Source organism: Hyposmocoma kahamanoa, unplaced genomic scaffold, assembly GCF_003589595.1.
Source record: "Hyposmocoma kahamanoa isolate Upper Pololo Valley unplaced genomic scaffold, ASM358959v1 192, whole genome shotgun sequence".
Classification (NCBI taxonomy): domain Eukaryota; kingdom Metazoa; phylum Arthropoda; class Insecta; order Lepidoptera; family Cosmopterigidae; genus Hyposmocoma; species Hyposmocoma kahamanoa.
In genome coordinates, this window is record NW_020653719.1 from 757,831 (window position 1) to 776,775 (window position 18,945).

At 35.7% G+C, this 18,945-nt stretch overlaps 1 protein-coding gene across 1 annotated transcript in view; it reads left to right on the forward strand.

Annotated features, from left to right (window-relative positions):
- LOC113226639 (protein teashirt) overlaps window positions 1-18,945 on the forward strand; it is a 488,243-nt gene that overhangs the window by 424,567 nt on the left and 44,731 nt on the right. Inside the window, exons 6-7 of the mRNA XM_026459357.1 lie at window positions 5,464-5,612; window positions 6,654-6,778. Of these exons, the coding sequence (XP_026315142.1) occupies window positions 5,464-5,612; window positions 6,654-6,778 (274 nt within the window). The remainder of the gene's footprint in view (window positions 1-5,463; window positions 5,613-6,653; window positions 6,779-18,945) is intronic.

Here is an 18,945-nt window from a genome sequence, read left to right on the forward strand (position 1 = left end):
ACCTCTCTGCAGTGGCTTGCGCCATCCCGATCCGGGTACGTAATGTACTTATCGCTTAGGTAGGACCCGACAACTCGCTTCAGGTACGGAGGCACTCGGTGATACTCGAGTGCCTCCTTAACGGTCCACCAAAGCAAAGAGTTGAAGGCATTGACGATGTCTAGGCTTATCGCCAACGCCACTCCGCCCCGGACATTTTATCACCTAGTGTATCATCCAAGCATTCAGGCTCAATATACATTACCGCGGATCGGTATGGAAGCGAACTTTTTAATCATAAAATAATGAATTGTGTAATGTACAACTAGATGCGGGTCAAAAAACAGGTCGCGCGTCTTCAAGAGAATTCCACAATCTCGGGAATACCCTCAGCTACCATTTAATATCGAATTTGTAAATTTACAGTTTTGGCTCAACTCACTCTGGCCCAGACACGAAACGTCGCGTCGCGTCCTGTTTTTCAACTACAACGCTTGGCGACGCTCGTTGTCTCGCGACGACGCTCGCATTAGGACGACGCCCAGATCACAGTGTGGTCGGCGTCTGACTCCTCACTGCGCACAAAGAACGCGCGGCGACGCGCAAAACCGCTCAACTTTAACCAAGCGTCGACGCGTGATTCCATATTTGCATAACACAAATTTGTACCTTACTAATGGGAAAATAGAGATGAATATGCTATAAGCGAAAAACATGACGCGTCGCGACGCTTCGACTCTGCGCTTGTGTGAGTTCAGCCTTTTCCATAAAATTCATTATCCTACAAATTCTAAATTCGCTTCCATTCCCTTCCACGGCAATGTAAAGTTAGTTTACGTATGCAAATCTGAAAAATGTGTGTGCAACGTCCATAAATGTGTGCGTGTAAATCGTTTCATTTTGTCAGTACGTTGTTGATACATCTCTATAGAGAAGCCGTAGGCGGCAAGTAAACTGAAAGCACTTGGAAATCGCACTTTAGACCGTAGTTAGTTTTTTGAAAGCCATATAACAAAAAGAGACACCTTGTACTTTCATATTCTGTTTACTGTTTTATTATTACAGTAGTACACGGTAACAGGACAATAACGGGTCTGTGAAGGGTTAACAAACCTTCTGTGACAAAAACATACAAAAAATATATAATATATTTTGTATGGACTTTAAAAGTCCCTTGTCTTGTAAGTAAATGCTATTTTTACAAACCGTACATAATTATTATTATATAAAAATGTTCAAACGACTTGCTTGACAAGGGTAGGCATTTAATTCGCTCACATCAAAGCACTGCCACTTCTGCGTGTTCTACATTCTACACGTACATATGTCGAAAAGTCCCTTGAATTGTTGGCTTACCCATATGCATATTAATGCGCACGGTCTGTCCATAACGACATGTTTGTATTGACTACATCACTCACGTGTTAACTTTGTGACTTAGTCTGTTGACCAGGTGTGTTTGTGATACTGTGTGTAAGTGGCCTAACACCTTTCTGGTGACTTAGGCTGCCTTTCCACCAGAGATGTGCGAGGTAGCGAGGCAGTGCGAGGATGTGTAGCGGCGCTGTGAAACGATGTGATGTTTTCCACCAAAGCTGTGCGGAGAACCCGTTTCAAATTCTTTTTAGCTATGCGCGGGCGGGGTACGTTGTAGTGGGGTAGTTGTAAAATACTAACAACCTTGCAGGACTATATTACTAACACCATAATAAAACAACATCTTTAATTCCGTTACTTTAACAATTCATCAGATTTTACCTTCGTACAAAAATGAAATAAAAATATTTAAATAGATTTCTCTAAACTGTGATAACTCTTTGTGGTAAAAAAAAGCGCTAGTGTAACTATCAGTCCGATACAAAACGCAGGAGCGACGGTGGGGTTCATCAGGGAGGACGTTTGCTCGTTTCAACTTACGAGTACTACTTTACTAAAATACAGGTCTAAAAAGTTTCAGATAGTATATAACAAAAAGTTCAAAATTCATTTTTGGTAAATTTATTTATTATGTTTTATAAAAATGTCACGGAACAAAAGTTGTTATTTATAATGTTAGCAGTATATTCTTGCAAGGTTATTAGTATTTTACAAACATCGAGTATATAATCAGAAACAGAGACGAAATGTCATTTAATTTGTTTGAAAACTATTCAGCCATATCATTACGGTGACAACTGCGCTCCGATTGGCCTGCTGGAATTCGAATCAATTGACGGGTGTCGTCAATTGTTTCACTTCAAAGCGACCAGTTTAACTTGAGTTTTGCTATAATGGACGAAAATTGAAAAATTACATATTTAATTACCGTTGAAATGTGATTCCGTTTGTTTTGAAATTAGATGTTTTGCTGTGTTACCCACACCACCGAATGGCACAGACCCCCATTGTTAGAGATATTACCTTTGTTAAAATAAATACAAAATATTTTTGGAATATACGGAGACGTACACACGCTCAGTTGTTGGCGCTGTACAATTTCAGTTTTCTAATTTGCGATTTCAGTGCAAGCGAGAGTTGATATTTAAAAGTGATATAAGGCCCATTTGCCAGGGATGGATGGCTCTTATTTCGTCTCTATTTCTGCTTATATACCCGATGTTTACAAATAACCAATAAGTGAGTAATAAAATAAGTAAGATAAAACGTAAATTTTGTGACAAAAAAGTGTTTGTTTATTTTGTTATGATTATTAATACAAAGATCGAACACTCAGAATAAATTCCTTCGAACCGGCCGGATTCGACCCGACGTCTTCTAGCATACCGTATCAGGTATGCTAGAAGACGTAGACGTATGCTATACCAACTAAGCCACGGAACGAACCAGCGGATCTCACTAATTTTTCTATGTTTGTTGTCGTGTCTTTGTATTTTGGTTTTTCAACTACTTTTTAGCCGTCAAAGTCAAAGATCATTTATTCCATAGTTAAAATAAATTTACACTTGAAAACATTACATTACATTACATTAAGCTACTGCTCGTTCATTACGTTGACTTCCCCGAGAAGAACGAGCAAGATACTTTAGGGATTGCTCTTTTCGAAAAATCACTGAATCTATAACTTTAGTTGATATGCCCCAGACATCTTCAGTTTTTTAACATGTATTGATTTAAAAGCTTTTATGTCTTGTGGATTAACATGACCGAAATTAAATAAACTGCCACAAATGTTAAGATTTTCCTTAGGAGATCAATAGCAAGAGAAGGGGAGGAATTTAATGATTCTGTAGTGTTCACAGCAATTTCCGAAAAGAACGATTCAAAAGCTTGGGCTACCTTGTCTTTAGATTTTATAACTTTGCCGTCTAATTTTAAAACTACACCTCTATCGTGTTGTTTAACCCTGCCTGACTCTTTATTTATTATGCTCCAAGTAATTTTAGATTTGTTTACATATTGTCTAATTATATGGCTGGGAAACTTAAACTTAGCAGCTGCACATATTTTTTAAAATATATTTGAATAATTTCTAACATATTCTATGAAATTGGAATTAGTATTATAAATTTTCATAGCATATAGCTCATACAAACGAGACCTACTCTTATGAATACCTACTGTTGCCCAGTCGTTGAATTTCGTCTCTCTATGGAAAGTTAATGTTTTCGATTTAAATACATTATCAAATTCATTTTTAATTAAACCAAATATCGTGCTATACAAAGTATTTGGAACCTCCGGTATATTGAAAATTTTGATGTACTATATGGAAATGATTAGACTTTTCTGTTGTCGTGTTTTTCAGTTTAAATTATGGTTAGTAATAAGTATACTGTTGCTACTTAAAGTAGGAGCATTGTTGTGGGACTGTGTTATATCTTCTATAACAGCGTCCTTAATATTAAAAGATAGCAAACTAGCTATATGTCTCAGATACCCTATGGGTAAAAGTAAATTATCCTCAAAAACTTTGAAGTTCCTTACGAACTTATTAATGACAAAACGTCACTATGACGGCAAGTCAAATTATGAATATGCGAATTTATGTTATATATATAAATATACTTATTGTGAGCGATGCCTAGGTTAGAGCAGTACGGGAATGCACTTAGTATGAATTTACACCCAAACTTCTCATGAATTCTCAAGAACACGTCAATGCTACTATTTACTTCTTTTTTACTAATGTTATTACTATCACATATTATGAGAATCACTGTTGTATATTTATCACAGTTGCAACCACTTAACAGTGTAATAATTTGACTAAAAGTAGCTCCTGGATAGCAATAGCTGACTACCCTTTGTTTTAAGTGGCTACTTAGGTGGTGGCCTAGTCCAACACCTATTTTATCAGAAAAAACTACCGTTCTTCTAGATGGCCTGGTAGGAGTTCTAATAGTCTTAGTTGACCGTTGACTGTATCGAACTTCAACAATTGTAGTGGAGCAGATACGTTTTCCTGCAGCAACACTGACATAAGATGCACGTGATGGTTGCGTTGATGATGTGGGTGGTGGGGATGTGGAGTTTGATTTATTTCTACTGGATCAACTGTTTCACTAAGCTCATCCTGAAGAAGGACTTGAGTAAGTTTTCTGTACTCAGTGCCCATCTTTAAAAGCTCATTAGTTGCAGCTGAAAGTTCTTCCAGTTGTTTTTGCGTAGACAGTAGATCTTTTGTTCGCGATTGAAAATCTAATTCCAGATCTTTCACTTGTTCGGCCATCTTCACCTTGTCCTTATGTAAATTTAACTTTGCTGATTTTAGTTTCTGAAGTGTTTTTGATTTCATGCTTATCGGGTTGGTTAATTTGGAAAATCTTGGGTCTTGCGATTTAGTGCTGCATAATTTTCTATTGCATACCTTCCTGTCTCCCATGGCTAGTTCATCACTGGGTGACAAGGACGTTAAGTGGCCGTAATTTCCGCTTTGTTCATGTAATGATGCAACTTCAGCATTTGATTCCATTAAGTGTCTTTCATGAAATCTAATACGGTCTTCGTGTTCTTGGTGATTTTTTCGAAAGCTCTCTGTAATTAATTCCTTTCGTTTGCACTCTTTTTCTAATTCTTCACAAAATCGTCGAATTTCATCAAATTTCCCTTTTGATGTCATACGTGAAGTCTTGAGCGCTTGCATTTCCATTTCATATAAATCGCGTTCATTAAGAAGCCTATCTGTCAGTGCCCTCACTCATTCAGATCATTGAACTCCGCTTCCATCTTCTTGTTCTTTTCTTCAGACAACATTCTCCTGGTCTTAAGTATTTCGTCACTCAGTTAGATACCTTTACAGCTACCAGCCCTGGCTAGAGATGTCGCTATTCATTGTATTTAAATTTTTATTGAATTAATATTCAACGATTTTTTGTGAAATTGCTCTACTAGTTTGTTATAATTATTAATACAAAGATCGAACACTTAGAAAAAATTCTTTCGATCCGGCCGGATTCGGATATTTTTTTTTCAACGACTTTTTAGCCATATTTTTTATTATTTTGTTGACGTGTCAGTTATTTCATTACAATTGTTTTTTGACAGCAATGGGCATATGCTCACACACCGGAACAAAAAGCCGTACGAGTGCAAGGCAGACGGTTGCGGTAAATCATACTGCGATGCTCGATCCCTGCGCAGGCACACAGAGAACCACCACCAACCACCTCCGCCGCTTCCACCACGCGACCCCAGTAAGTTGCCTCTTATGACATTCAAATTCAAATTCAAAAACATTTATTTCAGATAAAAATGTTAGTTAGTAAATATATACACAATAACTTACAATCTTGTATTAGTATTAATATTATTCAATTTAAATGGACATTGCCACAAATGAAAAGAAAGGCTTTTCCTTACATTCTTCTAAAGGCTTTGCAATAGAGTCTATGATTGAATTTTCAACAATTTTCACAAAACATACAACAGTTCACTACATGAAATTATAACTTTTTTATAAAAAAATCGACCTCAAAAGTTCGTGGAATTACATCTATTTCAAAAGTTTTATTGAAATCGGTTACCGGGAAGATCGCGAAAACGGATTCATCCCCTAGTTTGTCACCCTTAGGGGTGAAATATGTTCTTCAAATTTAAATGTGGCCAATACTGAGGTATCCTCTTTCCAACAAAAAAGAATCATCAAAATCGGTTCACAAATATCGAGTAATCACACAAACAATTTGTCGGTTAAAAAAAGAAGCCTGCATTTTACAACGACGAAATGAAATTTTAAACATTAATGAAAGTATCACTTTTAAATAGAAAACTATTAGATTTAATGTCTTTTGTATCCGATTTAGGGCGCTTTTAAATGTACACTTGTAGAAGCTCTGCAGTGGCACCACTGTGGCGCTGCAGCCGCGCCACTACTAATTTTTATACAATATTTAGAAACGCAGGTGCAGCGCCACTATCGTGACACGCGCGCGCCATTTTGCAGTTACAATAAGCGAATTAAACATTAAGTTTTAATTCGAAGACGCTCTTCGTAGTAAAATACAAAGATTGCAAACGATGTTAATTATCTTCCGTTCGCTATTTCTTTTGAATTAAGTAATAATAAAAATAAAATTTGTTAATGCTCTTTGATTATTTTTTAATGCTCTGTCTTTAGTCTGTAAGTTTTTTCACGCTTGGTCCTGTTTTTCTCCCTTTTTCCTTTTTTACTTTGAATTTCATTTCACCCTGTTCGTCAACCCCGATGTTAAATTAATAATTTACATTATTTGTAGATGCACTAACTACAAGCGGAAGCGGAAGCGGGAGCTCAAGTGCAAGCGCGAGCGAGCGAGAGTCAAACTCGAACAGGGTGGCCTCACCCATATCGCCATCACGCACGGCCACGGTGAATTCTGACGTAAGTATGATGTTTTTATTATATATGAATGTATATTACTATCATGTTTTACAAACTAATATATATATATACAGGGTTACAAGAAAAGTCGTGCTAGATCCGTTAAGGGCGTGGAGTACTCATCATTTCTGACTTATTTTACTATGAAACACCCTACCCTAAACTTAACCCTTTTCGAGATATTTGACTTTTATTTTTTTTATTCAAAATTGCCGATTTTTAGGCTACTAAATTTAATTTTGTTTATTTTGTGTGTCTTATTATTATAATTATTGCATTTTTACATGTGTGATAAGATGCTTTAGGACCTCAATCATTAAAATAGTGAATAAGTTAATTCAATACGCCGTAGTAGAAAAGAGAACGTTAAGAAATTAAAAAAAAAATAGAAAGTTTATTTTTCTCTAAGGGATATCTAAAAAAATATTATGGCAGTTGATCGGCAGATAAGTTATAAAATATCTACGTTTCATCAGCTATCTAACAAGGTATAACAATCTAGGGTTTTATTTAAATGCATTGAAAAAACTTAGTTTCATAGGCGATAGTGGAGGAGAAAATTAATACTTAGCCCTAAAAAGTATAACAAAACAATAGGTAAGCATGCAAAGTATTTATTAAATCAGGTTTTCACACAACTTTTTGTTATTCTACAGTTCATGTTCAACATGGCCGCCTCTGTTTCTAATACATTGTCGCATTCTTCTACGGAGACCAGTCTTCACTACTCCAGTGGTCAACGTTGTCCTCATTTGATTTGCTGCATCCACAATCCTTTCTTTTGACTCTTCCACAGACGAAACTGGATTTGACTCGCTGTAGACAAGACTTTTCATGCGCCCCCACACATGAAAATCCATGGGGGTTAGGTCCGGACTTCTTGCTGGCCATGGCAACGGCCCACCTCGTCCTATCCATTTGTTTGGATAATTTGTGTCCAGCCAGTCTCTGACACTTCTCCTGAAATGGGCAGGGCAGCCATCATGTTGGAACCACATGTCCCTGATCAAGTTAAGTGGCAGATCATCCAGCAAATCACTCAAGTCTCCTCTCAAAAAATTTTCGTAACTTTCCCCATTTAGATTGTCCGGGAGAAAGTAAGGTCCAACCAAATGATTGGAGATAATACCCATCCACACATTCACGCTGAATCTTCGTTGGGAACCCTTCACTCTTTTCTTATTGGGATTCCTAAGTTCTTTTGGGGCCCAGTAATGCGCGTTGTGATAATTAGTTATGCCATCTTTATCAAATTTTTATTCATCTGTCCACAAGACATTTCTTAGAAAATCTGGGTCTTCTACGTCAGCATTTAGCATAAATCTGCAGAAGTCCAACCTTCTCGCGGGGTCTCCTTCTTCAATAGTGTGTACCGGCGTGTAATGGTACGGGTACGGGTATAGGCCAGCAGTATGCACTGTAAACCACACTCTCCATTGCGAAAGTCCCAGATCACGGGCAACAATATTAGTGGAAGTAGTCGGATCCGCTCGAAAGCGTTGCACTATCTCATTGTCCTGTTCTTCGTCGTCATTAATTCGTGGTCTGCCCATGTCTGTATTTCGTCTCAAAATAGAGCCAGTTTCTCGAAGTCTCCGATAAACTCTGTCAAAAACAGCCACATCCGGCACTCGACGACCGGGGAATCGAGCTATGTATTCGTTGCGAGCTTGCGCAGACACACAATCGCAGTATCCGTAACAAATAAGCATATCAGCATATTCCTCAGGTGTGTACGACGTCATCTTCAACACTTCCGTAGCACAAGTACAAATCAAAGTCCGGTTAATAAGCACAGTAGTCACAAATCGGAAAAAACAGTCCAGAATCACAGCCAAGTCAAGAAAAAGAGCTAACCGATATCACATCTACTGTGTACGAAGCACAAAAGCAGACTGACAAACAAAACAATATCCCGGGATATCTCTACAATATTTTTTCTTTCATTCGCACCTACATAAACCGTCGCTTGTCTCACTCGCACGGTGCGTCTTAACTTAAGGACAATAGGCGCGGGACCGTTAGAACTGCTACCTGGAGCGTCCCAACTACTTTTTTTTCCACGAAATGCAATACAAATCCTAGATTGTTATACCTTGTTAGATAGCTGATGAAACGTAGATATTTTATAACTTATCTGCCGATCAACTGCCATAATATTTTTTTTAGATATCCCTTAGAGAAAAATAAACTTTCTAATTTTTTTTTTAATTTCTTAACGTTCTCTTTTCTACTACGGCGTATTGAATTAACTTATTCACTATTTTAATGATTGAGGTCCTAAAGCATCTTATCACACATGTAAAAATGCAATAATTATAATAATAAGACACACAAAATAAACAAAATTAACTTTAGTAGCCTAAAAATCGGCAATTTTGAATAAAAAAAATAAAAGTCAAATATCTCGAAAAGGGTTAAGTTTAGGGTAGGGTGTTTCATAGTGAAATAAGTCAGAAATGATGAGTACTCCACGCCCTTAACGGATCTAGCACGACTTTTCCTGTAACCCTGTATAAATGTGTGTGTATCAGAAAAAAACAGACAGCTATTTGTCTTGTATTTGGAAATAATTCCGTCAAGCATATGCTTCAGACTACTCTCTCCTCATTAACTGCCGTATCTGAAATCTTTGTCGTAAATACAGTAAATTTCGTCGTAAAACGAGCTTGTTGTATCTTTTTATACAGAGACTATTTCCAGTGGTCCAAATATTTTTTTATGTAGAGGACATCATAACCAGGGTTGTTGCGAGTATCAGCATCCGTATCCACAGATCTGTATAATTTAAAACATCTGCATGCGCATTCATCGATGCTTATATTCATTGCGGATGTTCGAGTCGTGGCATGATAAAAGACACGCTTTAATAATTTACAACCCTTCTTGAAACAGACTCTAAGCCGAAAAGGAGGTTAGCTGTTGTTTTTAAAATATAACTTTGATAAAATTCCAGGACGATTAATTGATTGTTTTCATAAAGATTGATTCTTTTATTAATAAATGTGACAAAATCTTTAAAATTATATTTTATTACAATACCATAGAAAATAATAATAATAATAAAATGTTTATTTGGAACAATGACAAGATATATTTCAGTAGCAGTAGAGCTCCTTGTAAAAGAGTTCGTCTAGGGTAGTACTGCCAAATTACCTATTTCTGCCGCCAAGCAGTAATGTCAGCATTACTGTGTTGCGGTTTTGAAGTAAGGGTGCTGGTGAAATCACAGGCACATGGGACTTGTCAACTTATGTCTCAGTGTGACGGGCGCAGTGGCAGTGCCCCTCAAATCCTTGCGATTTAAAGCTCTGAGTGGCACTGCAACTGTTATGGACAGGCGGGTAGCTTACCACCAGGCGCACGACTTGTTCGTCCCGTCACTTGATATTATTTAAAAAAATACATGATAAGATTATGTTCGTTAATAACTACAGTAGTCATTAAGACTGTGTCGCAGCTATTAACGCACAAAATAGAAAGCTTTTTCATATAGATAGATTCAGTAAGGATGTATTTTTTGCGTTGTTTGCGTTTAAATACATAAAATCAGCATCAGTCAGTACACCAGCTGGTGTGTAAAAAACCTACATGAACAACAACTCTGGTCGTAACTACCCATTTAAAATATATATTTTGTCTTTTAAATAGGTTTATAGTTCAGAAGATATGTTTTCTTGGCTTTTTAAGAAAAATCTGATCTAGCTTGAAAACTAGTCTATTAAATTAAATGAAAATTGCTATGAGAGTAGTATGCTATGCTGTGTTGTGTAGTTTACGAAAAAAATTCTAATTTTCTAATAATTCCTGAGGAAGAAAAAAATTTAGAATCAGATTTCGCTTATGATCTTAAATACTATGTTGTAGTAATTGTGTATACATAAATTTGTAGTGATGTAGGTAAACAAAGCGTCTTTAGAAAATGTATCACTAAAACCCAAAATTCATAATTTATATTATAATCGCCTTCTGAAAAATTTACATTTAAAAAATACATTATTTCGACCCTGATCTATAATATATAATGCTTAAAAAGTAGTTTTTTTTTTGTACGTGAATGTTAGTGTTGATACATTAGACCAAATCAAAAATGTGTAAAAAATTGACGGGGCCAAAATGGAGTAGGTGAACGCACTTCCCTTGAGTTGTTTCTCAACCAACCAACACAGCTATCAGACTGTTCTGCTCAGGTGTTAGGGAGTTGTCGCGCTGCCCATTCCGATCTCTCACAGAATGATGATGTACTAAGGTGATTTTCCTTATTGCCGTTGGACAACTGCTACGGTGATATCACGTCAAAGACGATGGCTACAATTTTTATATTATTTTTACAAAACTGACACTAATCCAAATCTAGTGACCGCCATTACGGAAAAATAATAACAAAACCCGTCAAAACGGGAAATGTCCTACTCTAAAACCAGTGCGTTTTTTAGGACGAACAGAGGGGAGGTGGTTAGATCATTTGTGCATTTGTGATAATGCCTACGTATAAAACCTGACAACATTTTTATTGTAAAAAATAACAAAAATAATTTTCGAAATGCCTGTATTGCAAACTTACTTGCAATACACACACGCTATCGGCGCAAAAAGTTTACTGACGAAAACTGACTATGGAACATGCACACCTAAATAATGCCTATTCACTCTCTAAAAGAAATGTATTGCAGTTGACAAGCGAATAAAGCTCGCTATGGCTCGCCCGCTCCCCCACTACGACTGCTACATGTATGAAATTCTATTTTAATTCCATTTTTCCATTGTCCTAAATCAAAATCTAAGCACAGAGGTCCCGGGTTCGACTTCCAGACAGAGTGAAATGTTTGTATGGCCTACATTTATTTCTCTCGTGAATTCAGGTGTAACTTGTGGTTGTCTACGTGTGTGTCCATGGCACCCGTGATACAGGGTTTCCCTAGTGCGGGGCTATGAGCGTATGCGCGTTATTATTCGTTCTTCTAAAATTACTTATATGTAAAAAACATGAAGAAATATCATTGTGAAATTTCTGCCGCCAAGCAGTAATGTGAACATTACTGCCTTCCGGTTTTGAATGGGTGCTGGTGAAATTACTATTTCATATGTCTATATAGGCCTTGTCAACTTATGTCTCAGGGTGACGGGCGTAAAGTGTATATCCCTCAGATTTAAAGCCCTTAGTGCCACTGGAACTGATATAGACAGGCGTGTCGCTTACCACCAGACGCACGACTTATTCGTCCCGTCATTTGGTATCATAAAAAAAGGAAGGAAGAAAGTTCAATAGTACCACATGCTTTCATATCACACAGGAAGACTATATCATACAAATTATTAAATTGAATATAACTTAATCGATAATGTAACAGAAAGAAATCATTATTTTAATAAAGAGTACAATATAGGAAATGAAACTATTATTCCGGATTTAAATGGCGTATATTTGTTTTTTCAAACAAACCTTGTTTTTTGGTTTGTTTATGTGTAACAATCGCGAAAACCTAAGAACTCGATAAAGAGTACAATTATAATTAGGACTATTCCAAAACACTTGTTTTTCTTATAGCTTCAATTGCGCCATTTTCGCTTATGTAATTTAATGAATTGCGTACGGGTATGCTCAATTATAATATAAACTTTGCTTGTATCTATTAATTATTCAAGTAAAATGATAAAACTTTCGTGAACTGTTGGTAATGTCTTTGAAAAAAGCGTTATCGTGAATCGGTTTCGGTATACTGCATATATAAATAATATGTAAATATTATAAGATAACGCCGAACAGTGTAGTACATAGATATAGAAAAGGGTGTAGTAGTAAGAGAGCGTTGTGGTATGAACGATGACATAGTGACTAGAATATAGAGGAGGATGCGTCGATGATTTCGCCATGTAGAAAGAATGAATGTTTGTAGATTGACGGCACAAAATTATAAAGCGAATGTGGATGGAGGCGTGCGGAGAGGTAGACCTCAACGTACACATCTCAATCAGATTCGAGATGTCCTTAAAAAAGGCCGGGTTAAAAGTACCAAGAATAAACGGGCAGTACGAAGTGACTGATGGGAGTGAAGGAGGCGAAGGAAATTTGTCAGGAGCGTAGCAGGTGTCTATAGACTGCCTACCCCGGTGGGAGACAGGCATGCATGATGGTATGTCATGATGTATATGTATTTTAACATATAGTTATTTTTGATACAAGTACGGAAAGTTAGTCATTATCACGAGTCTCGAGGCTTCGAGGCAAGTGAAAATGACAAAACCGCACGTCTATCAAACGACGTTTTATAATACATTTGCGAAAAAACTACATTGAAAGTAAAATAAAACAGTATTTAAAAAAAACTCATTTTATTTCTTTGTCTGATAAAAATTCAGAGTACAATGGCAACTGTTACCAGTATTCAGCCATTTTAAAATTAGTATTTGAGTGGCGCGGCGCGCAGCGGTCTCGCGTAATACTCACCTCCGGTCATTGTTAATACTCAATCAGCCATCTTTATGGAAAATATTTTGGTATTTTTAAATGTAACCCGTTGTTTTATAAAACACCTATGCAATTTAAACAAATAAGATTTTTGTCAGTAAATATAAATTTTAATGACGAATGACTTACGTCACAAAGCACATAAATATTAAATAAATATACAACCTCTTTTCGTTCTATGCTTAAGACTTGAAACAACAGTAAATTTAAAAAAATGGAAAAGTAAAAAGCACTAGTGCGAAAAGTCCAACTTTCGGCACGTATTACGAAAAATACCACGTTTTGAGCGACTGTATTAAAAAGTAAATTTTTCATCCAATTTTGTATTCGCATATAAACTGTCCGCAACCAAGAATTCCTTCTAGATATGCCCAAGGTATCCGTCTATAATACTTCATTCGGCTCGAATTCCAATTTTTCTCGTGCTAATACGGTTCTTTTGCTAGAGTCGAGCAACATTTCAGTATTAGATTTTTTTTATAAACGAAATTAAAGCCATTTGAAAAATGTATATCTTATCGTATATCGTATCGTATGGAACACTCCATTTAATTCATTTGATATAAAAAAAAAATAATTGATTTGTGTGTGGTATATAAAGTACCAATCGAATACAGCGGTGTTTTTGTAAAATTTCGAGGTAAGTTTGTTTTTTTTGCTATAAGAAGTGACAATTTTTAAGTATCGTGTTTTCACACCATACAGTAATCAGTGTGTATCCTCAATTTTACTTTATATCTTTTCCAAAGTGATTATTCAGCACTGTTATGCGGATTCAACCAAACCCGTTTGAGGTAGTATAGACTCTTAATGCCACCATTCTGGTAGATCCTACTGACTTCAATTCCTGTTCCCCTAGGGTTTGTAGGTTATACAGCAGTCAAACTGGGATAAGTAACATACTTTTGCACCAGCTGTCCAAAGAGACAATTTTAATAAACTTTATATTCAGTTCGTTATTTATAACATAATATTTAAGGAAATATTAAAACAATAAGTTTCTTTATTAACTAAATTGCGAAAAACAATATTTTTTGTAATTAAGTATAGCACGTTATTTCTGCATTGGTTTGAAAAGGAAAAAGCGAAACTCAGTGTTGCTACATACAAATTAATTTTATTTCTTTGACACCTTTGTTTTTTTTTTCATTTCAGTTTTAATCTTTGTATTTATTTTGTTTCTTTTTTTATTATTTATCTCACTTTTAAATTTACAATTATCAAACCAAAACAATGTGCATAAGCCCATACAAATTTGTCGCACGTTACGCAGTCGTCATCTACACAATATAAAAATTAGAATTCATATTAAATACTATGTAGATATCATAACATTTCTGGACCTCATATCGCGGACCGGGCAGTACGTCACAAGTATTTTAAAGTATTTTATTTGTTCTTCGTAGTGCAATTAGATAAAATCTCCTCAACATTTATTTTACTACATGCATGTATTATAACAACTGCTAATGTACCAATACAATAAATAAAAAGCGAAATAATCTCAATCCTTGGAAATGCTATTTTAATTTCCTCAATTAAAGTATATTTACATATAGTAATAATACATATTATTTATAAATACTACACCTGATTATACTATAAAATATATACATTTAAAATTAAACTTATTCTTTACTTGATGTGCTATCATTTGTTTTTGGAGCACCTGTACACTTGTTAACAAACCGGCCAGTTCGCTCAGTATCTAGTGGAATAATAAAATACGTTGCCGTTTCGTCTTCACTTGTTGTACAAATATATGCCTCCAATTATAGATATAAACAATCTCTACCTACTTATAAGACTTTTTTAAATATTTTGTATTAGTTCGTTCGTAGCAGAAGGAATGAATAGCATCGAGACAAACCCAAGTAGCGTTAACAGTGCTTTACAATATTTATGTATATTTTTTCTGAAAGCAATAAAATAATTCAAAAATAGTAAAAAAAAAACTAATTGAAAACAAAATAAAATACTTTGCTTATGAAACAAGGAGAAAACACCCGCATTCATTTGGTACAACGTTTGTGGGGTTTGTAAATAAATTGGGCGATACAGGGCTAAATTAAGAGATTTAAAAAATGTTCCCGGATTTTAGGGTTGACATTACAATTTACCCTCACGAGTAACGGAAGTGTCCATGACATGTGTATGTATATAAGAGTATGCTTGTTTCCTCACGACCTTTCTTTCTCCATTAAATCATGTGACATTCTAATATATACTATAATTATTTGTTCAAATGTAATAGGCAAGCAGTTAACCATAATCTCACGGTGTGTGATCGAAAGCGGAGTACGATTTCTTAGAAAGTGCCTATTCACTCTCAGCTTGTAAAACATTGTGGCTATTCTTATCAAGAAAAAACGAAAGCGAAACGCGTTTTGCTACATTAATTAGAACAGACAAAATATCCTTACAAGGCTTCCTCTTTGGCTCTTAATCAGTGTTATAAGGAACATGTTATGTGTACACAAGATTAATAGCACAGCTATTGACGTGATATGCGTCTCTCTACATTGATGTGAACGCTCCGTGCACTAGTTCGTGTAAATTGCAATTTAACCGCACACTAATATTAATGGCTGTTTGAACATAATCTGGTATGGATAAGAACTCATTAACTTACCTGTCTTTATCTTCACTGTAGTCCATATTTAGCGTACTATTTATTCGCTGATGTAATTTAACGTCATGTTGCATACAATAAACTAAACTACTTTTACACAACAAATTATAGATCTAAAAATGTAACGCTATTGAATATTTTCTATCGCATTGACATAGTTTTATATATTTGTTATCAACTTATGACGATCCTTGATGGAGAATGATATTTGATATGTAATTTAATGACAACAATATTATTATAAATGAATTGTAAATTTAAAATTATTATTTTTTTGTTTGACGATCTCAATATAATTCCGTATACTTTGACACGTAGTGCAATTTATATTGTAATATTATCTTTGAGAAATAAAAGAATCTGAATCTGAAGCTATTATTTATTACATTTACTACTGAACAGCGAACACGGTTTTGTGAAACATATTTCTTGTAAAACATTGCTAGCTTTTACGATTTTCACACATTATTTGATTTTTAAATCGAGATTTAATCATGTATTTTATTTTACCTCAACTTGACGGATGTGCTGCAAAGTCCATGGTCTCGAAGAGATAATCCTTAGTCGGACCATACTGGTGGAGTATGTTCACAAAAAATAAATTATACGAACACTTACAAAAAATTCCTTCGGTCCAGCCGGATTAGAACAGACGTCTCCTAGCAAACCGTGCCAGACACTATGCCAACTAAGCCACGGAAAGAACCAGCGGACCTCACGAATTTCTATGTGCGTGTTGTCGGATCTTTGTATTTTGTTTTCAACGACATTTTAGCCGTAGCGCCATGTATGAGAAATCTATTAAAGTATTTCGTCACCCAGTTCGTTAACTCTACAGCTACCAGCCCTGTCGAAGTCAAAGTAAATATTACTGTAAAAATTATAATATTATTGTAGCAAAACATCATGATATTCAATAAAATCAATATTACTGTACACATTGCTTAGATTTACGTTATAATTTTCTCATGTTATTACACCTGTCTCTCACTCACTGAGAACGAAGGTGTATACCATCTCGAAACTTATTAATTTAAGATCGAACTTAATTTATTATTTTAATTTTTCATACCTATACTAAAGTTTATTATCTTTCGAAAATAATAAAATATGAATGGGCCGCAACTTGAATCATCCTTAATGCGTACCCTTAGTAAAGTCACGTAAAACACAAAGCTTAATGGCTGCGCAAAATTAAAAAGCGAACGGGATGGAGGTTAATTTGTTAATTAATAGAATACGGGCGGTGAAACGGTGCGACGGTAGAGAGTTGATGGTTGGAATATTGGTAACCTAGTGACATAGTAGCAAACTGGAATAGAAAATTATAACTTTTTTATAAAAAAAAGACCACAAAAGTTCGTGGAATTACATTTAATTGCCACGTTTTATGGAGATCGCTTACCGGAATCGTGCGAAACCGCATTTATCCCCTAATTTGCCATCCTTAGAGGTGGAATATTTACTTCAAATTTAATTGGAACCAATACTGAGGTACACTCTTTCCAAAAAAAAAATCAAAATCGGTTCACATGCCGGAGTAATCGCGTAACATACCTACACAAAAAATACAGTCAAATTAAGAACCTCCTCCTTTTTAAATCGGTTAACAAGTCTATCATATAATCGATAAGACAACGTTTGACTTCAATCTGTACTCTGTACAATAGATTTCTGCTTGTAGCCAATTGTCATGAGCACAAGTATGTGCAGAGATTGTGATGCGATCTTGACAGCAATAACGGTAACTAACTTTTAACTTTACAAAATATTTTATTTCATTTTAACGATATTTTTTACTAAGTTTATTATTGCTTTTAGAATTAGAAATAAACCAAAATTAAAACGTGTTAATTAGGACTGCAGTCTTATATCTCCTTCGGATTTTTCATCAGAGGAAATACTGGATCCCAAACTCCTGAGGATTTTCCGATCTTGTCTGTAACACCTCTCACATTAGGTAAAAAGGCAGGCTTTCGCTCGACCATTGATGGTTTTATAACTTTTAATTATCTTTTGAGTTGTGCAAGGAACAGATAAGTTAGACAGTTTTGTCTTAAAACTGTGAAATAAAATTTCGGTAATTGCCAACTGACATTTAAGCAAGTAGATAGTAGCAATAGTGCTCCTTGTGAAAGAGTTCGCCAGGGAAGTACTGCCACCTTACCTATTTCTGCCACTAAGCAGTAATGTCAGCATTACTGCGTTCCGGTTTTGAAGGGTAAGGGGTGATAGTGAAATTGCAGGCACATGAGACGTGTCAACTAATGTCTCAGGATGACGGGCGCAGTGGCAATGCCCCTCAGAACTTTGTGATTTAAAAGTCTGAGTAGTACTGCAAATGTTATGGACAGGCGTTTAGTCCCGTCACTTGATATTATAAAAAAAGTGGATGTATTGACTGCAATGCGGTCATTATAGCACTTACGGTAACAAACAACTTTAAGAGTCTCATAGGAGTTGAGCAATAACGTTGTCCACCGCATAGATTACAGTTATGGCCAGCTGTCATAAGCGCAGTAGATGTAGCAATTGCTATACGATGTCTACAGCACTCACGGAAAAAAACAACTTCAGCTTCACTAGAGCAGATAAGTAGTACATTTGTCTTAAAACTGCGGAATAGACATTCGGTGACGGCCAGCTGACGTAAATGCAAGTAGATGAAACTAAAACTGATTGTTATGCGATTTGTACAGCACTCACATTAACATACAACTTTTAAAAAATAATACTTTTTTTCCGTTTTACAAAGGATATAAAGTTTTATAAAGTAATTTATATCAAATGCCTAAGTAGCAAATCTACCTTTGTAAGGGATTGGCGTCCATACTAGGAATTAACCTGTGTGACAGATCTCCAGACTCAAGGCAAGGCAGGTCGGGCTCAAAGGCAGCATTACAACGTAAATATATTTAAATATCAAGTTCTAACAGGATTGTAAGCTATTACAGAAAATAAAAGTGATGATGTGTGTGTGTGTGTGTGTGTGTGTGTGTGTGCGCGTGTGCGCGTGTGTGTGTGTGTGTGCGTGCGTGCGTGCGTGCGTGTGTGTGTGTGTGTGTG